The sequence below is a fragment of the Camelina sativa genome, chromosome 18 (genome assembly GCF_000633955.1).
Source record: "Camelina sativa cultivar DH55 chromosome 18, Cs, whole genome shotgun sequence".
Lineage (NCBI taxonomy): Eukaryota > Viridiplantae > Streptophyta > Magnoliopsida > Brassicales > Brassicaceae > Camelina > Camelina sativa.
Genome location: NC_025702.1, coordinates 16,125,265 through 16,152,849, shown reverse-complemented (window position 1 = coordinate 16,152,849; position 27,585 = coordinate 16,125,265). Strand labels below are relative to the sequence as shown.

The 27,585-nt window shown below is 37.3% G+C and overlaps 6 protein-coding genes and 2 pseudogenes across 7 annotated transcripts; 6 read left to right on the top strand and 2 right to left on the bottom strand.

The window, feature by feature from the left end:
* LOC104761960 overlaps window positions 1–5,162 on the top strand; it is a 6,081-nt pseudogene extending 919 nt beyond the window's left edge.
* Window positions 5,588–7,647, top strand: LOC104761959 (protein PMR5-like). Its single transcript, XM_010485159.2, has 5 exons — window positions 5,588–6,150; window positions 6,411–6,582; window positions 6,677–6,855; window positions 6,948–7,106; window positions 7,207–7,647. Exons 1-5 carry the CDS (start codon window positions 5,777–5,779, stop codon window positions 7,538–7,540), a joined length of 1,218 nt encoding a protein of 405 aa, XP_010483461.1. The 5' UTR covers window positions 5,588–5,776; the 3' UTR covers window positions 7,541–7,647.
* LOC104761958 (ran-binding protein 1 homolog c-like) lies at window positions 9,864–11,822 on the top strand. Its single transcript, XM_010485158.1, has 4 exons — window positions 9,864–10,232; window positions 10,348–10,499; window positions 10,601–10,726; window positions 11,333–11,822. The coding sequence occupies exons 1-4, from the start codon at window positions 10,081–10,083 to the stop codon at window positions 11,554–11,556; spliced, it is 654 nt and encodes a 217-aa protein (XP_010483460.1). The 5' UTR covers window positions 9,864–10,080; the 3' UTR covers window positions 11,557–11,822.
* On the top strand, window positions 14,378–15,608 carry LOC104761957 (RING-H2 finger protein ATL63-like). Its single transcript, XM_010485157.2, has one exon. It carries the CDS (start codon window positions 14,442–14,444, stop codon window positions 15,417–15,419), a length of 978 nt encoding a protein of 325 aa, XP_010483459.1. The 5' UTR covers window positions 14,378–14,441; the 3' UTR covers window positions 15,420–15,608.
* LOC109130627 lies at window positions 19,865–22,500 on the top strand (annotated as a pseudogene).
* Window positions 22,594–24,279, bottom strand: LOC104761956 (SAGA-associated factor 11 homolog). Of its 2 annotated transcripts, none has more exons than XM_010485155.2 (4): window positions 24,147–24,279; window positions 23,854–23,928; window positions 23,187–23,498; window positions 22,594–23,063 (listed from the first exon to the last, which is right to left on the bottom strand). In XM_010485155.2, the coding sequence occupies exons 2-4, from the start codon at window positions 23,890–23,892 to the stop codon at window positions 22,875–22,877; spliced, it is 540 nt and encodes a 179-aa protein (XP_010483457.1). In that variant the 5' UTR covers window positions 23,893–23,928; window positions 24,147–24,279; the 3' UTR covers window positions 22,594–22,874. The 2 variants fall into 2 exon arrangements, with proteins under 2 accessions (XP_010483457.1, XP_010483458.1); XM_010485156.2 differs by having other exon boundaries at window positions 23,187–23,461; window positions 23,877–23,928.
* LOC109130628 lies at window positions 24,705–25,404 on the top strand. The gene has a single exon (XM_019240469.1). The coding sequence runs from the start codon at window positions 24,976–24,978 to the stop codon at window positions 25,222–25,224; it is 249 nt and encodes an 82-aa protein (XP_019096014.1). The 5' UTR covers window positions 24,705–24,975; the 3' UTR covers window positions 25,225–25,404.
* LOC104761955 (farnesol kinase, chloroplastic) lies at window positions 25,311–27,511 on the bottom strand. Its single transcript, XM_010485154.2, has 5 exons — window positions 27,057–27,511; window positions 26,433–26,500; window positions 26,218–26,349; window positions 25,939–26,054; window positions 25,311–25,820 (listed from the first exon to the last, which is right to left on the bottom strand). Exons 1-5 carry the CDS (start codon window positions 27,360–27,362, stop codon window positions 25,528–25,530), a joined length of 915 nt encoding a protein of 304 aa, XP_010483456.1. The 5' UTR covers window positions 27,363–27,511; the 3' UTR covers window positions 25,311–25,527.

Sequence of the window (27,585 nt, the reverse complement as noted above, 5' to 3'; positions counted from 1 at the left end):
AAAAGTTTTTTTTTTTTTTTTTTTTTTCGTGGTTTCCGTTCTAAATGCAACCTTATATCAGTTTTGGTGTAGTTAACTTTGATGAATTGGAAAGTTATTGCAGTATACTTTCACGTTTTGGATTTTGTTGATCTAGGACTAGGAGCCTAATTGGTGGATTCCACTTTTGTGAAAGCTGCATTCTCTGTTTCTGCATTATACTTCCCCTTTGGTTCTGATATTTTTTCTTTGCGTCTCTAGATAGCTTTTTATTGAGCTTTTAGAAGTTTATCTAGTTTCAATGTTTGATGCAAACGTATATCTTGCTTTGGAGGAGTATTATTTAACACATCTGTTTTTGGTAAAGTTTTATTATCCCATCTATAATTGTTTAATGTTGTATGTTGATGTTGCTTTTGGCTTCTAATTGGTGGAAATTAATTGTTTGGCTTGTTTAGGTAAGAAGTCTTGAGGAAGGGTTTCTTGGTTCTTGGTATTTAGGAACTGTCATTGCAGCCAAAAGGCGGCTCCGGCGTTGTATCAGATATGATAACATTCTATCTGATGATGGTACTGATTATCTTGTGGAAAGTATTGATGTTTCGGATGTGGTAGAAGGGTTGGAATCTGATTGCACTAACGTTTCTGACACTTTCCGTGGACGTTTAAGACCCGTGCCGCCGAAACTGGAAGTTGATAAATCGGAGCTTGCGTATGGGCTCTGCGTCGATGTCTTTTTCAGTGAAGCTTGGTGGGAAGGTGTCCTTTTCGACCACGATCATGGTTCTCAGAGGAGGAGAGTGTTTTTCCCTGATTTGGGTGATGAATTGGATGCTGATCTTCAATCTCTACGTGTTACTCAAGATTGGGATGAGGGTACAGAGATGTGGAAGTGTCGTGGGAGATGGCTGTTTCTTGATTTGATTGAGAGATACAAGAAAGATAATTATCTCCCAGTTTCCATAAATCAACTTTGGTATGACATACGGGACAGAATTGGTTTTGCGAAGATCCAGGAATGGACTTGCTCTACTAGGCATTTATGGGAAGATTTGATGCTAGAGGTGATTAATGATAATCTTAGGATCACCATTAACCAGTTTCTTAATGATTATGACGCTGAAAGATTCCCGCTGTTGAAGCTCTTGAAAGAAGCTTCTCAGGCTGTTATTAGTGAGACCAATGCTTGTCTCAACGGTGTGCTAGTGAATGCTCCACAAGAACAACAATTTTCCTGCATTGATAAAGATTACAAAACGGTAAGCCAGAGATGCCAGTCCTTGTCTGTCTTGACTTCTGTTTCTGGTATAAGATCAGAGGCAAGTTACATCAATAGGGCAACAGACTTTTCCAGCAAGGAATCTACTACCGTTGATAAAAAGTTGGTACTGCACAAGAAACTTGGGAATTGGTATCCTTTTAAATGTGTTGCTAAATCATGCCCACAAGCTGTGTCAAGCTTTATCAGGTCAGCGTCACAGGAAGTAGCCAAACATGTCAGAAAACATCTTAAGTATATGGGATGGACCATAGAACATATGGTAGACGAAGATGGAAGGCAAAGGTTTCGCTAGCTCTCACCAGATGGAAGACTAACAGAGCATTCTCTTCGTCAAGTGTGTTTCAGATTGAAACCACGTGATGAATCCCTGACTACTCCGGGGATGGCTAAGCCTCCTTCTCTGTCTTGTGAAAACTGGACGTACAACACCCAGAAAATGAGGTCTATTGTTTTGGCATTGCCTGCCTGTAATAGAAGTGTCGCTCTTGTTGAAGGAAAGAAGCCGTCTGCTGAAACCTTGCTTGAGTGTGAAATGCAAGGAATCCAGGAGGCCTTCCCGAGAGAAAGTTGCAATTTTAGTCCCAGAAATGCCTTCCCGGGTCAGAATAAGTCACTCCATGTTAGGCTCGAGCCAAAAACAAAAGCTCAAGGCATACGGAAGTTGAAAAGTAAGCGTAAACAGAACCATAACCTTAGATATAACTCCAAGAAGGTAGAAGTAAATGTAGGTTTGCAGAATGTCGATATGAGCATGAGAAGGGGGCACACTCCAAGAATGTTAATTGATATCAAGAATCGAGTAATTGGTCGTGGTAAAACTCGTGTGTTACGATCAAGCAAAAAAGTGCAGCGGGTAATAACCCCCATCTCAAGAAATCACAGCCCACGTAGTATTCTTTCCTGGCTTATCGACAACAATGTGATTCTACCTAGGGAAACTATACGATACCGTAACCAAAAGGATGACACTCTGAGAAAAGAGGGGAAACTAACCCGTGAGGGTATAAAATGCAGTTGTTGCCGTAGAATTTTCACCATAAGTGGATTTGAAGTTCATGCTGATGGTGGATCCTGCAGAGCAGCAGCCAATATCTTCCTGCATGATGGAAGATCTCTTTTGGAATGCCAAATAGAAGCCTATAAAACAAGAAAGAAAGCACAACCACCTAATATTCTGAAGATAAAATTGCGTCAAGGGGAGAACGATGTAGTTTGCTCCGTTTGTCACTATGGCAGCCAATATCTTTTTCACTAATTTCACTAAGACGGTAATTAAAATTTACTGCTCTTTCTCGTGGTCTCTTAACACGTTCTTGTTGGAATTTGTAGGATATTCCAGATGGTGACTGGTTCTGTGCATCATGTTGTTGTGGTGCCTGTGGAAAAATCATTGTGAAGGCTACTAGCAAATTTCCCAAGGAGGAAAAGTTCATCAGTTGCAAGCAATGCGAACTTAAATGTAAGGAGTTCTTCCCTATGCTACTACGAAGGTCAACAAGATATATATTAAATGATATTGAGTTCTGTTTTTTATGTGGTTCATATAGATCACCCTAGCTGCATGCGTTATGATGGTGCCGGTGATTCGTTGAATACAATCTTGGGAGAAAAGTGGTTTTGCAGCAAAGACTGAAAAGGTACATAAATCCAAAACCCGCCTTCCATAGTGTTTATTAACATCCATCAGAAGACTAACAAAGCAGCCAAAAGAAATAAAAGCTGGAGTTAAAATGATACACTGCATGCCGTACTCAATATTGCTCATACGTAAAAATATTGTCTTTATAGATATTTGAAAGTCTCCGTGAGCTTATTGGAAAACCGAGAGAGGTGGGCGTGGAGAATTTAACTTGGAGATTGTTGCAGTCCTTGGAACCAAATACATGTGGGACTGAAGCTTCTAAAATTGAGGATATGGCAGAAAATAACTGCAAACTCAGTGTTGCCCTTGATGTGATGCATGAACTTTTTAAGCCTGTGAAAAGACATCATGGTGGAGGAGATCTTGCTGAAGATGTTATTTTTAGCAGATGGTAAGAGACAAACAAGGGATACCATTAAGTATTACATGTAACAGCCTTCTATTACATTTTTTCGCATCAGACTTCCTAATTCTAAAAAAACCTGCAGGTCAAAATTCAAACGTTTGAACTTCAGTGAATTTTACACGGTACTTCTAGAAAGGAATGACGAGCTTGTTGCTATGGCTACTGTCAGGTAAGCTTTATAAAGCCTAAATGTCTCTTTAAATTACAGAAAAAATAAAAAAATTGGCCTGACATGCTCTGTTCGTTCCCTTTTCAGAATTTTTGGGAAAAAGGTTGCAGAAATGCCCTTTATTGGTACTAGATTCCAGCATCGCCAGCATGGCATGTGCCGGGTTTTAATTAATGAACTCGAAAAGGTGTTTACTGTCGAAAACTTCACTTCTCCTTTGGCTCAAGAAGCTTTGTTTGCTTATCCTAAAGACCTCTTAACTTTTCTCTTGAAAATGTTGTGTTCTCCAGGTGCTCATGGACTTGGGAGTTGAAAGGCTGGTCCTGCCTGCTGTTCCATCCGTGCTGAACACATGGATCAACTCATTTGGATTTACAAAGATTACAATCTCCGAAAGGAAAGACTTTCTAAAATTTACCTTCTTGGAATTCGGACGAACAATATTGTGCCTGAAGATCTTGAGCAGCGTAGCAGATCCATTTTCAAGTACAGGTTAGTCCCCATGTTTTTTTGTTTTCGTTTTGCTGATGAGGTTAGTCCCTTTGTTTGCTACGTTATCATTACAAACTGTAAGCTTTTCAAACCCAATCATCTTGAATAAGGTATTAGTTGTGCATTATCATGCAGTTTCTCTAGGTGAACCACACTGTGACATCCTTGGGATTGAAGACAATTCTGCTTCTGATGAGAGATCAGAAGTACATCAGTCAGAACAGCACCTCGAGGAATCTAGCTCCACCAAAAATCCACCAGAGTATGATGTTAACTCTCACTCCCCTGATTTACTTATCCAAAAACACCCACAAAGAGAAAAAAATAAAAAATAACATGATGCAAATGTCTTGCATGAGTCCTGAGAATTAATCAATACGAAAATAGTTGGAATAGAAATCAAAAGGCTATAAATAGGAGAGTCCTAAAAGTAAGGATCCTTAACATGGTGGTATTGTTGTGCCCTTGATAGTTTACATCGCTCTGGGATATAACTGTATGTCCTTAAGTTATAAGATTTGAAAACAAGTTTCAAGAGATGTCGACTATTCTTGGCAAGTAGCTGAGTCAAAAGATGGTGTATTAGGCTTTTGAATGTGACTAGAGAATTGGGATAGAAGTATAGAGGCTACAATAGGAGAGAGTGTCCATGAGAGCAAGGATCCTTAACATGTTGATCGAGATTGAATTGTGCCTGTTTTGATGCTTTACATGTGTGATAAAACTGTTTTAGAGCAAATCTATAAGTTAGAAGATGACAGACACGAGTTGAGAAACAAGTTTCGAGAGATCTGGACTATATATGCTGGACAACTAGTCAAGTCCAAAGATAACGAATTAGGCTTCTTATTGTGTGACTAGACAATCCATGAATCGTATTAACTTCATACAATTTTTTTTTCTTTCAATTTTTTTTGTTGTTGTTTTCAGAGAAACAAAAACACATGAAAAAGGGTTACTGAAAAGGAACCGTATTTTAAAGTGTTACACACGAAGGAGGTTAAAACGCATGAGGTTAACATGAAGTATGAACTCTCCAAGGAGAGAGCATGAGCATCCTCAGACAACTTTGTCTCCATGAGTTCTGTTCTTTATGTTTATTGTTTGTGTATAATAATCTTAAGTTGGGATACAACATTGAAGGAACAAATGCTTACCTCTCTTCTGACACTTTTGAAGTTGGGATTCAACAAAGGTGTCGAAATATGTTAATTAGAAGAAAAGAAAAGAAAAAAATGAAGGAACAAATGCTTACCTCTCTTCTGACACTTTTGATAATATAATCTAATTACTGAATGAAGTTGGAAATAGGAAACATGTATTACTAAGCAAAGTATTATATGCCCTTTGTGACTTGTGGATCATAAATTATTCAAATTTATTGCTATCAATTATAGGTGCCTTGAGACATCTAACTAAATCGATCATGTGAACATGCAGAAGAAAACTAAATCCAATAAAACCCCTTCACCAAAGAAACAAGTTTTATATTTCTTTACCAAATGTTTTAAAGATTTCTCTTCTCTCCAAAGGTTGTATTTTTATTTATTTAAATTTTTAGATTTCATCAACGAATAATACAAATTTTGAAAATTGTAAAATATTTACAGAAGTAAGAGGACCCACGTGAACGACCACATTACCCATTTGCACAGAGACAACAACACCACTGATACCCAAAAAAAATCAAAAATCAAAATCTCAAAGCAAGAAACTTTTCTTTCTTTTAAGATATTTATTTCCCCATCTCTCAATTATTTTACAGCTTCCTTTTTTGGTTTTGTGTTCCGGGGAAAAAAGCAAAAGATGGGTTCTTCTTCTCTTCATCTTCTTGGCATCTCAGTCTCGGCCATTTTCTCTCTTGTTCTTCTGTTCCTTCAACAACCAGAACAATCTTCTTCAGCCATTATACTAAGCTTGAAAAAACGCCATGGAGGAAGCTCTGGTAGTAGTAGTGGTAACCAGTACAGCTCGAGCAGACCATCAGCTGGTTTCCAAGGGAACAAGAGCACTTGCACTCTCTTCCTCGGCACTTGGGTTCGTGACAGCTCTTATCCTCTCTATAAACCGTCGGATTGTCCCAACGTCGTCGAGCCTGAGTTCGATTGTCAGATGTACGGTCGTCCTGACTCTGACTACCTCAAGTATCGTTGGCAACCTCAGAATTGCAATTTACCCACGTATGTGTTACTCACTCCTCCTCCTTCCTTCTTTTGGTTATATTGGTTAATCTTGAAGAGGTTCGAGTTCATCTGAAATCTGAAATTTTTGAGTTAGTTTAGTAGTCAAAATGCATTCTTTTTGTGAACCCGTTTGAAAGGATTCTACTTTAGTTTCGTCTCTGTTAAGCTTTTTTGATTGCTCAAAGATCAGGTTTTTAAAATAGAGATATTTGTGGGTTATATAGTGTGTAATGTCCTGGTCTGCACAAATGGATTAGGTTCAATGGTGCTGAGTTTCTATTGAAAATGAAGGGCAAAACCATAATGTTTGCGGGTGATTCATTGGGGAAGAATCAATGGGAGTCTTTGATCTGCCTCATTATGTCATCTGCACCTTCCACTCAGATTGAAATGAGGAGAGGCCTCCCTCTGTCCACCTTCAGATTCTTGGTAAGTGCTTTCTTCTTCTTCTTCTTCAATGTCTCTTACTACGTTTTGTGTCTCAAATTCTATAAGAAACTGTTTTTTTTTTTTTTATGTTTAGGATTATGGGATAACCATGTCGTTTTACAAAGCTCCGTTCTTGGTGGATATAGACTCTGTTCAAGGCAAGCGAGTGTTGAAACTGGATGAGATCTCTGGAAATGCTAACGCGTGGCACGACGCTGATCTCCTCATCTTCAACACCGGTCACTGGTGGAGCCACACTGGAAACATGCAAGGGTAAGTTAAAAACACTTCCAGTTATTTGATTTTGTTGTAATGTTAAAAGTGTTTGTTTGCTTATACCATTGATCTCTCCTTGTGAACAATAGATGGGACTTAATTCAATCAGGCAATACTTATTACCAAGACATGGACCGTTTCGTCGCAATGGAGAAAGCACTTCGTACTTGGGCGTATTGGGTTGAATCCCACGTTGATAGATCCAAAACCCAAGTCTTCTTCCTCTCCATTTCTCCAACACACGACAAGTAACTCACTCTATCTCTCTCAGTTTCTCAAAGTTGTTAAATTTGGAATCACTTCTGATGTTTTTGAAACCACTTGTATGTGTGTTTTGTGATTGATCAGCCCGAGTGACTGGGCGGCACCATCGTCTACGGGATCCAAGAACTGCTACGGAGAAACAGAACCGATTACAGGAGCAGCTTACCCAGTGAGTTCATACACAGATCAGCTAAGATCAGTGATCGTTGAAGTGCTTCAGGGAATGCACAATCCGGCTTTTCTTCTCGACATAACGCTTCTCTCTTCGCTTAGAAAAGACGGTCATCCGTCAGTCTACAGCGGTCTCATTAGCGGTTCGCAGAGGTCTAGACCAGACCAGTCAGATTGTAGCCATTGGTGTTTGCCTGGTCTACCTGATACATGGAATCAGTTATTGTATACGATTCTCTTCTATTAGCTTGTTTTTTTTCTTTTTAGTCTCCTTCCATCAAATTATTCAGTTAGTAATATTTTTAACACATTCGAAAAAGAATCTTTAAGATTACGGAGGCTTTCAATTGTACACTAATAAACTCTTGAGGAAATTATCTTTCTAATGATTTATAATTTCATGCAACAAAGCAGAGAGTAACAACAACATTATTGAAAAAAAAAACAAAACACAACTACTTTAGTCTTTCTTCAGCTAAACAAAACATAACCTTATTGGGCTTTTTAAAAATACTTAATGGGTTTACTGAAAAGCCTTTTAGGGTTTTGTTTTTCTCTTCCAGAACCTCTTTCTTGTTATAAATACAGGAAGTTCAATTGCATAGACAAATCAACAAGTCGATTTCTAGGGTCTTAGCAGCCAGCAAGCATCGATAAAAGAAGTTAGTTCACATAGAAAGTTTCTGTAGTTTTCATAGTTTTGGGATTCTCTTTATTGTTACTGGTCTCTTCTTGCTTTGGTTCTCTAGTGTTGTTCTCACGGTTTCTGAATTGGCTTCATCAGATAGTCTATGTGGATTTGTTCGTTCCCATATGATTCGTTCCCTTGAAGCAAAATTAATCGTGTTGCTTTCGTTATTTATATATATATATTCTCCCTAATATATCTTCAGTGATTTTGTATTTATACAATCTCGTTGATGTTGATGTGGGGAGAAAACGCACTTGAGCAGCTATATTAATTATACTTTAGTATCCGGATTTAGTTTTTTTTTGTTTTGTTATTGATTTATTGTTATAGATGGTTTTGGAAGAACAGTGATGAGTCAATTTACAGACCTGTAATGATTGCGGTAATGATCGCATTTCATTATGAACATCTAAGGGACTGAGTTCTTCATTCTTTTTGAGATCTTATTATAATTTTATTTTCTTGGTACTTGGTGGTTTTTGTTTAATTATGATAAGAGAGAGGCTGATGAAGATTAGATATAATGGTTACTGAAAATTTCAGTGTTGAAATGTTATCTTCTTGACTAGGACGGTCTGAGGCTTCTATTTGGGTTTTTACTAATCTTGATTTATGAAATTTACTAGTAGCTAAAATATAGCTTGAGTTGTGGATGATGAGCACAAATATCAAAAAAACAGTTATCCCTGTCTGAGGATTTAACCCCATTGATGATTGATTTGTAATCTGACACAACACATTTCACAAAACACGAATATGATGTTCATGTTATAATGGTGTTGACTAAAGGACGTTCTAGGCTTCTGTCTGGTTTTTTTAAATACCACGTTGTCGTTTGAATTTAGAAATTGACAAGGATGTTTGGGTAATTGGGTTGTGGATGATGAGCACAAATATGAAAAATACAGTTATCCCTGTCTGAGGATTCAATCCCGTTGATGTTTCATATCTATTATCTAATCTGACACACCACCCAATACCCGATCATATTGCCTTTGCTTGTTTACCATACTGTTACATAAGTATACTAACACGAATATGGTTCAAATGTTACAATTGGTAGTTCTAACAGCAGAAACACGTAGCTTTGTTTATCTTTATATCTGGAATCTATCTTTGTCATCAGAATTCTGTTGTGACTTGATTAAAAAAAATCGTCTCGGCTGATATCGGACTTTGATTGAAAGATAGTCATAAAACTAGAAACCGATCATTATCGACAATGAGAGACGTTTCCAAAATCTATTACCGTTGGTGGTACACAATGTTGAGAGATAAAATGAGTAACTACTTATGTGCTCTGGACTTTCAAATTGGTACACTACTTATTTACATTGTGGCAGTCCTATGTATTTGTGTAATATGTTACTGTACTTGTGTTGTATCCAAATGTTCATATTATACATACTAATACTATTGATTTTCGTTATGTACTATTTTTATCCGGATGGTATATTTTGTATACAATTCACAATTCTATCGTGGTTATCAAATGTCATCCACACAATACACACAAAGTACATATCTACATAAGTGATAATTTTCAAGATATAAAGCGTAAAAAAACAGTGACAGAAGGCAGTCAAAAAAAACAAAAACAAAATCAGATGAGTCAAGGATGGAGATCATTCATGAAAAGATAAAATATGCACACACTCTTAAAGTTATCTTAGAGAATATATAACACTTACCTTTTTAAGTCTTTGTGGATTAGCTAGTCCAGGAAATAAGATTAAGATACATAACTTTATGCATTTTTGTGCTGTGGCATTCCTTAGCCATATGCCCATATTGTCTTCTTCTCTCTTCCGTCAGTGTCGTCGTCTAAATAACTTCACTTTGAGCTATATCTATATATCAAAATTAAGTACGTATTGTCGATTTTGGGGGCTTAATGGGCTTAAAATGGCCGATGTTAAAGGCCTATTAGCCCAATAAATAAATTTAAAGCCTAACTTTGGGTTATAAAGTTTTAAAAACCCTCGTTCCCGAGACTTTTCTTCTGGTTCTCACTGTTCTCGAAACTTCTTCTCTCCCCCAATTGGAACGACCAAAAAGTTGCAAAAGCAGACCAACTCACTTTTCACAGTTCCAAGATGGCGAGCACTGAGCCAGAGCGTGAGAACCGCGAAGAGGAAACCGAAGTCCACGAAGATGAAGACACCGGAGCTCAGGTCGCTCCGATCGTTAGGCTTGAAGAGGTTGCTGTCTCCACAGGCGAAGAAAATGAAGACGCTGTTCTCGATCTGTACGTTACTCATTCTCTTACTCATTTTGTTCCGTTATCTGTTGTTCCTTTTGCTCTGGTTAGGTTTAGTGAAGGAGTTTGATTGAGATGTCTTGTGGTGGTATTTGATCTGTAGGAAATCGAAGATGTATCGATTCGATAAAGAAGGGAACCAATGGAAGGAGAGAGGAGCTGGAACTGTTAAGTTGTTGAAGCATAAGCAGACTGGAAAAGTTCGGCTTGTTATGAGACAGTCTAAAACCCTAAAGATCTGTGCCAATCACCTCAGTATGTTTCGCTAGTAATCTTCTTACTCATTTCTGCGTTTCTCTCTTGTTTGTATATCTAAAAGTTGTGTGGGATTGTGTGTTTTTTATATCTTGTCCCAGTTTCGTCTGGGATGACTGTTCAGGAACATAGTGGTAATGAAAAGTCGTGTTTATGGCACGCTACTGATTTTTCCGATGGCGAGTTGAAGGATGAGCTTTTCTGCATCAGGTTCGCATCTATTGAGAGTAAGAATCCTGGTCTTTCTAATTCAATCCCCGGCATACTTGTTTTCAACTAGGAGTGATGTGGTTACGTTTTGTTTTCTTCATGTCGTAATTCGTGCTTGTTGAGTCTGAGTGGCGTTTTGAAATTACCATTTACAAGAGAGTTTAGTTGTGATGATTGAAGTCTCTTTTTTCTTTCATCAAGTACTTATAGACAGCTCAAAACAAGAACCGTTCTGCCTTTGTAGTGTCGGGACTTCGAAAGTCTTTTAGATGTTGCTTCGTTATGTAGTTTCATGGCTACATAATTGTGTAGATGACTTGTGAAAGTGTAACTCTTGATCGGCCTTATGATTTAACTGCCATTGTCCAAGACTCAGTTGGTTTCTTGAGGTTGTTGACCTTATCACTAGACATAAAACAAAATGGTTATGTGGTCTGTTAGATATTAAAAAACTAGCATATTCGTATTTATGATTATTACACTAGATGTAAGATGATGTTACTCTGCTTTGCTGATGAGAGTTGGCATTGAGTAGGCAATGCCTTTCGACCACTTGTTGTAGTCTGCGTCGACTCGTTAGTTTTAGATTCTCCTGTGGCTAATTGATAGTGTTGAATCAACAGATTGCAAAACGTTTATGGAGAAGTTCACTGAGATAGCTGAAAGCCAGCAGCAAGTAGGAAAAGAGAGCACAGAGGGCGATGAAGCTGCTGGTTTAATAGAGAATCTCACGGTTGAAGAAAAGAAAAGCGAGGAGAAAGCCAAGGAAGCAGAAGAAAAAAGCCCTGCAAAGGAAGAGAAAGATACAAAGAAGGAAGAAGAGAAGAAAACGGAGGTGAGCACTTGAGTTAAAAGTGGTTGTTGTTGGGATCACAAGTGCTTTGCGTCTGTTTTATATAATATATATATATATACTTGGCACTGAGAGCATGATGGTAGCTTCAAAAAGGAGTCATTCTCCATTTGTCATCTCTCAAAGTTTTTTTGAGTCTTTGCCCTGTGTTACAGAATGAGAACCTATTTTCTTGTTTTTTTACGTTGTTGTAAGTGTTTGACTATAATGTGGTCTCTTTACTTAAGATAATAGTATTTCTCATCGGATTATTTCATAAATCATCCGATATAGATTGACCATTAGATTCGACTTTCGTGAATGACATACATGTTGGTGTTGCACTTGCAGCAAAAAAAAAGGGGATTGTAATGTGGTGGTTCTAAAAAGTGAAAACTAGTTAGTTAGAGGAGCCAGTACAGTTATTGGACCATAAAGCTTTAAACCCAAAAAAATACGAAAGGCTCCACCACAATAAAACCATGTTTTAAGCACTTATCTATCTCCATTTATTTCCTTCCGACTGTGAGCTGTTCCTGCTACCTTGCATATCTCTAATTTCATCTTTTATGTCCCATTTCTAAGTACACTTTTGTTTTTTTTTCTTTCAATTTCATCTCCACATTACCTACTAGTAACTGGATGTATGATAGTTTATTAATGGTTTAATGTAAGAGGTAACTATTTCCTACATACAATTGTGCATTGTAGTCAACTGTTATACTTGCTACTATTAATGGCGAAAACCCAAACCAGGCCGAATCAAAATTCATTAAATCAAAGCTGAAACAAGTTTTTATGATAGCTTAAAATTAATATCATTAAACAAAATCATATTATCAAGAATATTATTAAGATGTAATCGTAATTACAATTTATTTTGTTTACTATATGATCTATCATCCAAGCTAAAACTAAACCCCCCCCCCCTAAATTTGGTTCCAACTACGACCCATTTCTCCAAAATTAGAAATATTCAAGATACTCGAACCAAACCAAATGGAGGAACTGAATGCATAAAGCTAACAATTACAACATGACCAAACAAAGATAGGTCAAAAAGAAGTAAAGAAGGCTAAATGCTTGGAAGTTGGAAAAAAAGGCCCAAAATAAGGAGTAGGTGCTGATGGCAACTGCAACTGCAATCCTTATTTTATGGGAAGAAAGAGTGACTTTTGGTCAATAAAGTTCATAGACTCTAAAATCCCTCACAGACCTCTCACTCACCTATCTAACATTTATATCTTCCTTATTATTTCCATGACTGCCATTTTCAAGGTAAGTCATTTTCTCACACCTATTGACAACAATTATTATGCCACGACTCAAGTACTATACCTCCACTTATATGTGAAAAATAATGCAAAAAAATATTAATCATGGAAACTCTTATACTATTATATAGACATATATTGAAACATATTTGACCCTTTAGCTAATCGAAAATTAGGAAACATAATTATATTTGAGAAGTGAACAAAAATTTGTCACTAAAAAGTGATATGGGGATTTGTTCTTTTTGTTTTGGGTAAACTCCGTGGCCTTGAGGAGTCACTTAATTTTAAAGATTTTGCAAGTTTCATCAAAGACCATCCTCGGCTCCTCGTGGTTAGGTCCTGTGAACATCTAATATATATATTTCGCAGGTATATAAAGATATGATACTATAATACGATATGTTCTTTTTTATTTAAACGAAGAACTATAGTAGTATTAGAATAAGATGTGATTAATAGAGAAACGTGTAAAGAGGTTTTGATGAAAAAATTGCATAGCGTTCCTCGTCTTCTACTTTTGCTTTATGTTCACGTTAAATCTACCCGTATATCTCCCTACTTGCCTTCTTTTCTAAGCTAACTTTCATGTGACCTCCATTACCTACTTCGATTCTATTATTCTTTAGTCTTTATTTGTTTACTTCTTCATCTTACGTATAATTTCTTTTTTTTTTTTCTTTTTTTAAAAAGAAAGTATAATTTAATAATTCTTGCGACTACAAACAAAATTCTCCGATTCTTCCACGATTTATAGGGGATGTGTTCTGATCTTCTTATGAAAAAGAAAGTAAGCGACGAGAAAAGAACATTAAACAAATCTCTAAAGAAAACAAATAACTGTTCTAATGCGTTATATGACATATTTTTCTAAACTAAACGACAATATAGGAGATATGTTATCTGAACGTAAAGATTACCTGATGTATCGAAACTATTTTGTTAATTAGTTGTTTAGTGATAAGGAATGTAGGGTTTGGACCTATCTAGATAGATGCGAGTGTATAGATAAAACATTTTAATAAAACTTAAATAGGATATATATATATATGATATATCTAACAGATTGATTAATCAATATAAATCATAGTAATATAGTTAATAGAAAGATACAAAAACAAACCCCACCCTTTCTTTTAAACTCACAACCTCCTCCAACTCTATTATTTTGGTTGCAACCACAGCACACACTAAAAGACGAAAGGCCCACAACTTTCCCAGCTGCTGCTAGTACTTCTACACATCACATTTCATCAATATTCCAAACAAAGATTTATACATTGCATTGTGTAATTCATATAATAGTAGTACATATGTAGGATGACAAACTGGAAGACAATTAGTTCGAGACTGAGTTAGTTACTTTCTTTCAAATATTCTTAAATTTTATAAATTTATTGTAGACCAAATATCCTGATTTTATGGGTTTATAAAATAAATGAGAATTGACTACTAATCTATTTATTTATTTTGTTCTCTTTATTTTATTTTTTATACGTGATTTTGATTTCCCCTATACTATACACTTTATACATATATAAATAGTTTAACTCTCAAAACAAATAAAGAAATCATAATGAGCTGATCCAAGAGAGAAACAAAAGAAAAGTCTCTGAATAAGCAAAGATGATTATGAGGGAAGAAGAAGAAGAAGAAGAAGACGGCTCAATGAGTGTTAAAAGCAGTCTCTCAAACTTCCTCAAGATCTTATCTTCTTACAACTCCAATGTCCTCTTAGCTGCTCTCGTCTTCCTCCTCTTAGTCGTCCTCTTCGTTCTCCTTCTCCATTTCTACGCTCGCTTTTTCTGGTCTCCCTCTCATCAAGATTTATCCTCAGCCGCTAGACGCCGCCGGAGAAGACGACGTAGTAACCGGAGAAGAACAGTGACTACAACAAGAATCATACCTTCTCTCCCACTCGACGGTGGAGGAGTTAATACTCCTGCTGTTGTTGCTGCTGCCGTTACAACAAACGATGACAAAGGTTTGGATTTGTCAGTGATATCTTCGATTCCTCTGTTCGTTTACGAAGATGACGAGGATCAAGATGAAGAAGAAGAAGAAGAAGAGGAGTGTGTGATATGTCTTGGTTTGTGGGAAGTGGGAGAGTTTGGAAGAAAGCTAAGAAACTGCGGACATGGGTTCCACGTAGAGTGTATAGATATGTGGCTGTCTTCTCATTCTACTTGTCCTCTCTGTCGTTCCCCTGTTCTCGCCGCCTCCGTTGAAGACAACTTCAAGCCGTCCGTTGACGCCGTAGTCCAAGAAGAAGCAGAGGTTAGATTGCAACTGTCTCCAGGCGGAGAAGAAGATCGGAGATTCTCACTGTCTCTTGCTGAGATCGAAGATGATGATCACAAAACAGGGGTTGACGACGGATACGGAGACCGTAACGGCGTTGGAGAAGGAGAGGTTAGAATTGAAGTGTACGATGATGAGGAGGAGATGGACGGTGGAGGATCATCAAGAGGTGATCGGAGGTCAATGTCAATGACGTCATCAGCGTCAAGTTCGTTGAAGAGGATGTTAAGTTGTAGTAGTACAAGTAGTAGATCGGAGCGTAACAAAGTGTTCCCGTCGGCGGCGCAAGATTCGTCTAAGTAAACAATATTATATACTACAGATTAATTGAAAAAGTTGTTGTGTTGTGATTTGTGAACAGTTTTGGAAATGGAATATGAATAACCAAAAGCATTAAAAAAAAAATTACAAGAGAGGTTATCTATTTGATTAAGCTTTTGGTTGAATCTAATGAGATTATGATTAGTGATTACATATCATGACGTTTGTTTATTATGTCATCACTCTGCAAGTAAAGGCCATGTAATCTATAATTATGTTATCATTTTACAATTGGAACCCATGTAAAAATCAAGAGTTGTGAACTGTGATGCGAAAAAAGTAAGAAAATTTTATTAAAAACTTCGAAGAAAAGAAAAAGAAGTAGAAAGCGACAATGAAATGTGTTAAGAGAATCTCAGAGGCCTACATCATCACTCACTTCTCATTTGGGGATCAAAAGCATCTACTGTTTAACTTATTGTTGCAAACTTAAAGTTATGCTTTTGTATTTTTGGCCTCTTCTTCAACCTTCCCTATACAATTTCACATTCATTAGGACACCATGCTTTGCAGTTTTATTAAGACTAGTCAATTTCATGTACATTACATCGATCATAGAACAAAAGTGATAATAGAAAACGAGTGATGGATTATGAGAAACGTTAACTATATAATGACCACAAACAATCTATATAACCTTTTAGTGATCAATCAAAGTATATAATGAGCTGAGAGGTTGTTTTCAAAGTGTACTTTTCGACTGCTTATTCTAACACTCTTTGTACTTTTATTTTAGACATGACCCTAAAATCTCTCACATTAACTCAATTCTTCCCCAAAGACAAAAGCTAAACTATTCACAGAATGGGAAACCAAGAAGAGAACAAAATCGGTGGGAGTGAGTGATGAGGTTGAGAAGCTTTCCAACAAAGTGAACCTATTTCTATATCCCTCTTGAATCAACTGTCTCTTTCCTGTAAAATCTGTACAATGCAAGACACAAGACTAGGCTTTTAATGAAAATTTTAATCATCGTTACCTTTGACCTAAGGGCTAAGGATATGTAAATCTAAATGACCCTTGTGAGTAACATTCTATGCTTCCAAGAATGTGTAACTAGAACGACAATCCATTTAGGTTATTGCATAGAGTTGTGGTGTTAATAGAGTTGCTTACGGATGCAGCTGCTTAAACTAGATGATATTGAAGCAGAGGGAGAGCTTAAAAAGTGCAGAGGAATAGAGAGGTAACGGAAAGTTACTTACCTGGGAAAGCTCTGTTTCTAATATGTTTCTTCTCTGAAAACAAACAGTTTTAAATGATGTATTTGAATTCACTCCTTATAGGTTTGTCGTGTCCAGAGCTCGGTGGAATAGTTGGACAAATTGAGAGGGTGAGGAACAGCGATATGAACAGTAGCGAAACCAAAATTCAAGGGCAAATAAAGCGTAACTTAGTAGTTTCCACTAGGAAATAAATTGCTTTGACAAGAAGGAGCAATTTTAACAAAACAGTTTCCCTTTTCTTAGTCTTTCAAATAGGCACCAAAGATTCTCTAACTAACTGAAGTGCTGCTCATTAGGGGAACAATGAGTAAGTATACCTTATTCACTACCAGAGACACTTCTATTACTGTCTACTAGTCTATCAAAGTTACTACTAAGTTTCCAATTCAGGTTCTAGTATATTGATGTCAAAAATACAAAGCAAGTGATAGGTAGTACTTTTTCTGATTCAGCTATCTGCCATCTCCATGCCTGCTCATTGACTTGATGGTTCCTACGTCGTGGTACACTCCCAGGCCTAGCAATAGCATCCAGGTACAAGAGATGCCAAAAGCGCTCCTTGGATTCCAGAGATGAAATAATTGGTATAGGGAGTAAACTGGTGAAGCTGAAATTTCAAGATGGTCCTATCAAAAATCGACCCTTTCATTCCGATTACCTGAACAGCGGCCAGAAAAGCATAAAATATGCACAAGCTTCCGGATGAGTTTCTTAAGAAAAGAAAAAAAAACAGAAATAACATCAATGTCAACCGCAGATGTCAAACCAATGCCTCACTCAATAAAACCATGAAAGTTCAGTCAGTCTTGATTAAATCAGACAGCCTGTGGCTCTTATAAATTCAATGGGTGGTTCTGAGATGATCACAATAAGGAGGCCAGTGAAACAAAATCCAGTAGCCGAAGCCACACATACATGTGTTAATCATTAAAGAATATTTGCTAATCACCAATTACAAAGTCCAATGTCCAACAGCACAATAAAGGAGCTAACTGTGTCATTCCTCTGCTCTAAAGAGTCTAAACCAAATTACATGATGAAAAAAAAAACAGTGACTGAAATAATCCCTAGGAGACACACAAGAGAAAGAAAAAAATTAAGATATGTGAATGTAGACTCACACCAAGAAATAATCCCTTCAAAAGTATATAGCAAACAAAAACAAAGCATGCCACATTTAAGCTCATATATCAAAATTCTGAAATATGTCTGTCTCAAAATAGAACCAACATCGCATAGTTTCTCGGTCAATCTTATAATACTAGATACGGACTCGCAAGTACATGCCGAGATGTTTTCATAAGTTTTTTTTTTTTGTTTCTAAAATTGTTATGTTGTTGTTAGTTTGACATTTGTTTTGTGTGTTTGTTGAAAGTTTTGTCTTAAAATATTGTATTACAGATAGTATGCATAGTTGTAATATCATTTTGTGGTAGTGCTGTTTGTAGTTTCTTCATGATTGTTGCATATTGTATATTTGCCTTCTGATTCATTGTATAATCCCTTCAAAAGTATATAGCAAACAAAAACAAAGCATGCCATATTTAGGGGCTGTTATTGGAAGGGTGATTTCTAAATCCATATGGAATTGTAAATTCTAAAACTCAAAACACATGGATTTTGAAATAACATGTTTTATCCTTGGATGTGAATCCTTCTATTTTTACACTTTCAAATCCATTCAAATCCATATAAAACATAATGTGAATTTTGAAATCCAAAAACAAATCATTAAATGAATAACATGAGATTTGAACAAGTATTTATAAATCATAGAACCAATAACACATAATTTTGAAAGTATTTACAAATCAATGATTGAATAACACATGATTTTTGTTTGAATTTCCAAATCCATTAAAATCATAGAACCAATAACCCCCTCTTAAGTTCATATATCAAAATTCTGAAATATGTTTGTCTCAAAATAGAACCAACATCGCATAGTTTCTCCGTCAATCTTATAAGAGTATATGCTATGCTAACAATAATCTTATAGGGATCTAAACTGTAATTAACTTTAACCTAGTTCCCTTATATGTGTAATATGTGTAACTCATTGCTATGAAATAATTAGGAGAGTAGACACTTTTTCACATGATAATTTGACAAATAGACACTTTTTGAAAGATATTGGTAAAATAGGCACTTTTATCTCTCTTTTCTAATATATATCTCTATTAGAGTGACATTTAGTAATAGACTATTTTATACTTTTTTGTTGGTTTGTGTATGCAAATAAAAACAAAATAGTAATTGGGCCTAAAATATATCCAATAACAAATGTATATTTATAAATGTTTATAAATTCTTTATTTTATATTTAGGATATAGTTTTGAGAGAGGGATAGGGTTTAGATTTTATAGTTTAGAGTTTAATTTTAAATCATAATAATATTTTGAAACTTTAGATATGAAGATCCTAACCGTCAGTTTGAATTTCTTTTTATTCTTCATCTTGTCGTTTGAGTCACACTTATTAAAACAAATTATATGAGTTATTACCCAAAAAAATAACAAATTATATGAATTGATACACAGGAAACCAACTAGCTCGATGTGCTACAGTGGTTTTAAAAGTTTGATATTTTGATAGGAAAGCTCCGAAAAAATGATACTTGCGGTATTGTTTTTCTATATTATTAGATTAAAAAAATTAGTTTAGTTTGTTAAATTAAATTAATACTTGCGGTATTGTCTTAAGACAGCCACCAATCCGACCTGTCAGAAGAGGCTTCCTCGAGCGGAACACTCAAGCCCTTTTACCTATTGTAAGCAAGATTTAGCATGTGTAAATGCTTTCTTGTAGTCACTTGCATATTGGGACATGGCATATGGAGTCCATCTTCTTTGTGCTTGGATGAAAGAGATTATAGAAGATGTTGGAACCAACCAGCCAGACAATATAATATTTTGAGCAGTGCGGCTTAGACTTTGAAGTAGGAAATAAAAAAGTCAACTTGGAAGTTAGTAAGAATATCTTTAACAAACAAAAGAAAAAAAGTTAATGAGAATCTTATACATATGGTAGTGGTGGAGAACCGATCCGAAAAAGAAGTGTTATTATTATGGGAAGTATCAATAAAGACTAAAAGTTAATTTGGAGATTGGAATCTTGGTGAGCAAGTCACTTCATGAGGAGCGTGTAGGGTTTTTTTTTATTTGAAGAACAAAACCACCAATATAATACTTTGTGCGGCTTAGAATTTTAAGTAGGAAATAAAAAAGTTAATTTCTTTTAACAAACAAAAGAAAAAAAAAGTTAATGAGAATCTTATACATATGCTATTGGCCTGGAGAACCGATCCGAAAAAAGAAGAGCTATTATTATGGGAAATATCAATAAAAGACTAAAAGTTAATTTGGAGATTGGTAACTTGGTGAGCAAGTCATTTCCTCCACTGTATTAGGTGCGTGTAGTTTTTTTTTAAGTTGGAGAACAAAACCACCAATTCGTTGATTAGGAATTTGGTTTTCCTTCTCAAATTCTCTTGCTTTTCATTCATGTTTCTGGTTCACAAACAGCCCTTGAAGCTACCATGCTTTCGGAAACCTATAATAGTACGATCCGCTCCTGGTGTCTTGATATGTTCTGATCCTTGCGGAGGAGATCGCGGAAGAGTCACTACTAGGAGGCCTGGTGATGGTGTCCACCAATCCCTAGAAGCGTTTGAAAAGAGGTGGGAGAATGATGCTAAGTTGCGTCGCGAGTTGTTTAGAGAATTGGGAGCGATAGGATCATCCAATGGATGGCTACCTACTTTGAAGGACGGCGTGTTGGGTCTCCGAGATATGAATATAAATAAACACGGAAGTAGATCCAAAACGCATTTTGCTGCCACCTCTTGTAACTCTTCCTCATTGCCAAACCCAATATGTCACCAATGTGGCCATGTCCTCCTCTCCCGAGGAAGAGGACTGCGTTGTGGCTGTCAAGTACTTGGGACCCCAACTTAGCTTCTGCCGACCGGCTCAGAGTAAGTCTGAGTGGATCAACATCAGAATCGAAAACCCCTGCTTCTTCTCCTCCCCTGTCATGTTTTCCAAGAAAGAAGGCATGTTTCGCATAGCAGGATCTGGAGGCCACCTCATCGGATCATGGGATCACCAAAAACATAGCAAGAAGCCCAAGTTTCAAAGGTTGTGGTTTCAGAACCCCAAGATGACCGAGACGGAACGAGACCTTCTGGATTCGTGCTACACAAACGAACACTTGGTAGAGTCAGAAATCACGGGTGAAACTTTCATGGTTAAGTTGTACAAGAAAACCGACCATATAATCGAAGGTATTCCGAGAATGCAAACAGAAGCAGTAATGGTGTTCAAGATAGACGAAGAAGGAAACGCTGTTTACACTGAAGACATCGGAAATCAAAGCATTTACGTCACAAGTTCTGAAGCTTTATGTAACCTATTTAGCACCCGCCTCTGCTTGTGTCGACCTAACTATGTTAAAATCAATGACGTCGACGAAAGGAGAAGTTTCAAGCTGGCTGATCCAAAATGGAAGAGACGTCAGTCTTCCACTTAGCACTATCGCACCAGGTGGAATTACTATTAAGTTCTTTCTTCTTAACCAAGATACATCTAAGTCTTATCTTGCCTCCCATAATGTTATAGATGATCTAAACCCGGTTGCATCGGATAAAGATCCAAAACGCGTTTTTATGCCTCCTCTTGTAACCCTGCCTCATTGCCAAACCAAAGTTGTCACCAACGTCGCCATGTCCTCATCTTCTCCTGTGTCGTGGCTATAAAGTTTTTAGGACCCCAACTCAGCTTTTGCAGACCCGCTCAAAGTAACCCCGAGTGGATCAACATCGCGATTGAAAACCCCTGCTTCTTCTCCTCCCCTGTGATGTTTCCCAACAAGGATGACATCATGTTAAGCATACCTGGATCTGGCGGACACCTCATCGGATCATGGGATCTCCACAAACATAGCAAGAACCCCAAGTTGCAAAGCTTGCGGTTTCAAAACCTACCCAAGTTGACAAAGGCCAAACGGGACCTTCTGGATTTGTGCTACACAAGCGAGCACTTGGTGGAGTCAAGAACCACCAGTGAAACTTTCTTGGTTAAGAGGTACAAGAAGACCGTCAAGATCTTCAAGGGTATTGTGAAAATGAAAACAGAGTTTTTAATGGTGTTCAAGATAGACGAGCAAGGAAACGCTGTTTTCACTCAAGACATCAGGAGACCTCGTCATTTTCCTCTCAAAGTCTGAACCTTTTTGTGTCCCTGCTAGCTCATTTTCGGGCATGTCCTCTAACGGAGTCATAGTCTTGGATGTCGACGAATCAGCAAATGTCAGTCTGGATCGGTATCAAAGATGTATCATCCATAGTACAATTTATAGAGACAGACTCGGGGCCCCTTACCATATTCCACCTCAAAAACAAAAAGACTAATAGCTGTGATCTACTTCTAGTTTGAAAGTCTGGAGTCTTGTCTCAAAAAAAAAAGACTAGTAGTTTGAAAGTCTGGAGTCTTGTCTTTTCTTATAAACCATTCAAACATCAAATCTACTTTTACTATCTCAAGCTCTCTTCGTTCTGATCTCGAGCTCTTTTCTTTGCTATGTACAACAACTTTGAGCTCAGTGTCTTCGTGCCATGCCCCTCTAGAGGAGCCACTTGATGATAAACCTTGTGTAGTGTTCGTTGGACTCTGCAATGATCTGTGACATAATACCTACTAGATACTAGCTACTAGCTAGTGTCAAGAAACTGTGACAGAGACGAGTAGAAAAAGTTAAAGGTATCGAGTCTAAGCATATTGCAAGTTAAAGCTCACTATCGTAGCGTATCGTATCACTTACTTGGGGCCTATTGTTTCTTAATAAATTTCCAAAATCTTTAATCACTCCTAAAAACACTTTACTTTTTAGAATCAACTTCTCTGTTCCACCTTCGATCGAAACAAAACAATAATAATATTTCTTCGATTTTTCTATATTAACTTTTGGTTGAATCAGGTAAATCGCTTCAAATAGCCTTTGACGGGTTCAGTTAAACCGGTCACTAATTCTACAAAGTGATACTCAGAGTAGCTTTATCCCAACACTCATTTTCTGTGATTGACTACTTACTTTTCGATTTCCCCTTCTCTCTGAATATAAAAAACCTAGCAATACGATTTATACCAGTCTGGTCGAGTCAGTTACTAGGCACATTGCAGTCCAGTGTAAGCTTCTATCGTACGTTGTGTTTCAGCCTCCTTTTACGTTCTCTCGGACTGTGCAGTCCTCACATGCGACACCAGGTGATCCACTTGCTAACTGGTTCTCACTAACAGAATTTGGATAAGCAGAATATCGTGGATTTGGGCTGCGTCGTGAGTTCCGGTTCTGGGCAGCAGCTGTAGTGCTCCTGGTCGCCTTGGCGCGAGCTTTTCTTCCCTGTCAGATGATTGCCAAAGAAGACAAACAAAAAATGAGGACTAGATAGCTCAATGAATAAACAACACATTTTGGAATATCGGTACAGCTCTTCAGGGGAGAAGGAGGCATGCGACAGTTCACCTTTCCCATGCATTTTTCCAGATGAGGAGCAAACCTTCCTGCAACAATTTGTCGCCCACAGTTCATGCAATTGAAGACTTCACTAGCTACAGGAGGGTGAGTCTGACCAAATATATCAACAACAAATTTGGTGTTGGTTTCAAGGTTGTTGCTAGGATCAGCGACCTTAGCACGGGCTTCCACAGAAAACCTCAACTCTTCTTCTACAACCTCCAAATCACGATCAAGCCCTAGTCGTGCTACCCGGTGACACTCAGATGCTACATCAGCAATCACTGAATCCACAAGATCAAAAAAAACTTGGGACGAAAGCTGCATACAAAAATTAAAGACCAAAAGAAAACGTAACTTCGTAACTTAGTAGTTTCCTTAAACTAGGAAGTTGCTTTGACAAGGAGGAGCAATTTAAACAAACAGTTTCCCTTTTCTTAGTCTTTCAAATAGGCACCAAGATTCTCTAACTAGTCACAAGAGGAACAATAAGTAAGTATACCTTGGTCACTACAAGAGACACTAGTACTAGTCTATCAAAGTTAGTAAAATTTCCAATTTCAGATTCTAGTAAAATTGATGTTAAATGTTGAAACTGAGTTCAATAGCAGATTGTATATCCTAGACACAGCAGCAAACCAATTTATCATCAGATGAGACTAAGTGAACAAAATACCTCAGTATGAGAAGATTTATTACCATCTGGCCCAGACATTTGAATCCCTCTATCAATCGAGATGCACAATCATGTCTGCAAAAAAAAAAAAACCAAAAATAAAACCAAATCGTAAATAAGGTGACTACAATTAGAGACTGAATCCTCCACGGACCGATGATAATCGAGGACGTGATCTTTATATCTACCAGATTCGTTTTTTCGAGGTTCGAAATCAATTTTATACAAACGAATCAAGTCTATATACATAAAAAAACAAAGATACGAAATCGCCATGGAATCAGAAAGCTTACAGTATTAGACAGCTGAGTCGCGGCGGTGAACGGAGGACGGGGAGAAGTTTTTTTTAACTTACACTCGAGGTGGAGAAGAAACAACCAATCCAGGCCAAAGCTAAAAACAGTAAACGGCAAGCGTTTCTCCACGTCGTCTAATTTTTGCTAGAAACTTTTTATAAAAGCCCATCTCAAGGCCCATTCAAACATGTATTGCTGTTNTTTTTTTTTTTTTTTTTTTTTTATTGTCGTCCATGTATTGCTGCTTTTCTTTTCTTTTTGTTGTTTGGCACAAATACAACGTTTTTCTAAGATAGATATTTTTTGAATGGAACAAAAGAAAACAGTTAATAACTTTTGTATTTTTTTGTTTGGAGAAAGAAAGGCAGAAAAAGAAAAGACAAGAGAATGTGAGACACGAGGAGGGGACTTCTCTCTTACGGAAATTTCCGGGAAAGTCACCGGAGCAGGCTATGGGAGCCACACGATAAGGATTTTGTATTTCAAACGACGACAACGACGTCGTGATGTAGCGCAATCGTGTACGTCCTACTCTCACTTTCTACACCAAACTTTTATGCAACAAATCCATCTACTAAATTATCTCCATTAATATTTATTTATTTAAACTCTTCTTCTTTTTTTCTGTGGTGGTGCCTGACATAATTTTCTCTTCATTTGATTAAAATATTTACACAGGTTTCACTTTATCTATTCCAGTGAGGAGATAGGAATAGACACAACCCCCAGAGAAGATAAACAAAGAAAGATGATGAATGAAGCAGCCATCGATCTATTATAAGCAGGAGTTGAGATTTCAGAATAAGAGAGTGTACCCCCTGTTCTAATGGTAACTTCGACGGTGGAGGCCTTGAGTCCTGTAGACGCCGAGAGACTTCCCTTCACAAGAGACAAACACTACGCCATGCATGGTGAGATCTTGACTGTAGTTCTTGTCATCATCTTTGCCGTCTTCCTCTTGTTCCTTGTGTTGCTTCCTTGTCTTAAACGCCGTTACAGTCACCAGTCCGACCTGTCTGAAGAGGAGGCTTCCTCTAGCGGAACACTCAAGCCTTTACCTGTTGTAAGCAAATAATATATTTCGACTTGATAATATAGCATAGGCCAAACAACTAACAACTGCATGTATTGAGTGTCTTATTACAATTTGAAGAACGTCTGTAAGTCGTCATATTTCTCACTATTGGATAGAACATTACAACATTGTACCTAGCTGCAATTGCAGCTGAAAAATAAGATCCATGGACAACAACAATATGAGATTTTTCACTAATACGTACATATACAAGAAGATGGGGATTATGAATGCAGTTTTACCTCCCCGGGGCAATCTAGCTGAGCCCTTTATTTGATGATACAGAACAAAGGGAGGGCACTATTAGAAGAGTAGAACACCGACCAGTGCAGAGGTTAGAGAGATGGTGAGATTGTCGTCAATGTCGGTGCTTATGGGGAGTGACTCCACAAGAGCTGACGCTATAGAGATGACGGCGAAACGAAGAATCATTCCCACGCTATCCTCGATGTAACCAAATGAAGCAAAGTAGTACATATAGCCAACAGAAGCTAAGAACCCGGCGGTGGCCATTCCAATGCTACCAGCAAATGATTTGTTTCTGTTGTAAGGAAGCCTCTCTGTTCCAAGCCGCCTCCCCACAATGTCAGCCATACCTTTTAACAGCAAGTGAGAGAACACCGCGTGTATAAAATTCATCATTCTACCAATTCAAATTTTCCGATACAATAGTTGCTAATATTATTGTAGCAAACCAAAGCTAACTGTACGTACCATCTCCAGCGCAAAGGTTGCATATTACCGCAATCGCGACTGGGGAGGTTTTCCAACAGAAGATACAGGCCACTGTGATTGACAGTGCATAATAAAGAGGTCCTTTAAGTAGTTCCCTGGTGGCAGAAGAAAGCAACTATAGACACTTTGTGAAGTGACACAAAGCAATAATAAACAGTGGAACTGAATCTTGATCACAGAAACCAAGATTGCGAAGAGATAGTTAAAAATTCAAATACTAAAGCATGTGATAGGTAGTGCTTTGTCTGAATCAGCTACCTGCGATCTCCATGTCTACTCATTGACTTGATGGTTCCTTCATCGTGGTACACTCCAAGGCCTAGCAATAGCATCCTTATTATATTGAGTCCAGGTACAAGAGATGCAAAAAGCGCTCCTTGGATTCCAGAGCTGAAATAATTGGTATGTGGGATTAAACTGGTGAAGCTGGAAATGCCAAGGTGGTCCTATCAAAATCCGAACCCTTTCATTACCTGAAGAGCGGCCAGCAAAGCATAAAAACTAGCCCAATATTTATATGCACAAGCTTCCGGATGAGTTTCTGAAATATGAAAAACAAGAAATAACACCAATGTCAACAGCAGATGCTAAAACCAATGAAAGTTCAGTTTCAATGTCAACAACAACAAAAAAAAAAATGCATTACAGTAATATTTGCTAATCAGTAGTAACAAAGTCCAATCTACAACAGCACCAAAGAGATACAAACTATTTATCATATCTCAAAATTCTTAAATATGATAATATTTTTTTTTTATCAAGTTATGATTGTGATTTCTAAGCACGGATTTCAAAAAAAAAGCATCCCCGATATAGGTTCTGAGCAGAGTTAAAGATTCGTCTCTCTAATTTTACCAGAATTGTTCAATACAAGTGCGTCTCCATTCGCATTGATTTTNTTTTTTTTTTTTTTTTTGTTTGGTTTGTATGTAGTCGCCATTAATGCCGTTACTCGATAAATCTACTAAACTACTGAAGAAGAAGAAGAGTTTTATTATATTTGCTACTCTTCTACTAGGGGAAATTACAGATTTCGAGTAAAAAAACAAAATCAAAGGAATCTGGGGTGTATGTGAATTGGGAGAAAAAGGATGGACCTGGTCGAAGAAGCGGCGTTTGCCAATCTCACCCCAGAAAGTGAGGCAGGAGAAGGCGATGATGCCGCTGATCCCACACGCGCTTAAATCCGATAAAACCGAATTTTCAGGAAACATCACGGCAGCGGCGGCGGCGAGTGAAGAAGACCTACGACGGGAATCAGTCGTCTTCAGAAACCTAGAACTTGTGGTCGGGATTCGAAGAGTGAGGAATCGTGGTGGAATCGGAGAAGAGAAGAAGAAAGGTAGACAAGGAGTTGAAATGAAAGAGCAGAGGTTAATACTAGCTGTAGTAGTACTAGTCATTTCCTGCAACGACCTTTTCTTCTTCTTCTTTGGATTATTGTTTTCTTCATCTCATCCTCATTTAATTTTTTGACAGCAGGGTTTGGTTGAAGCGCACAAATAAGTTGGTCTCTTGATAGCCATATTTATTTCCCCTAAAGATGGTGAAAGAAGAGTGGGCATATCATATCCCTTCTAATTAATTTCCCAGAAAGGGGTGTTTTTTTTTTTTTTTTTTTTTTTT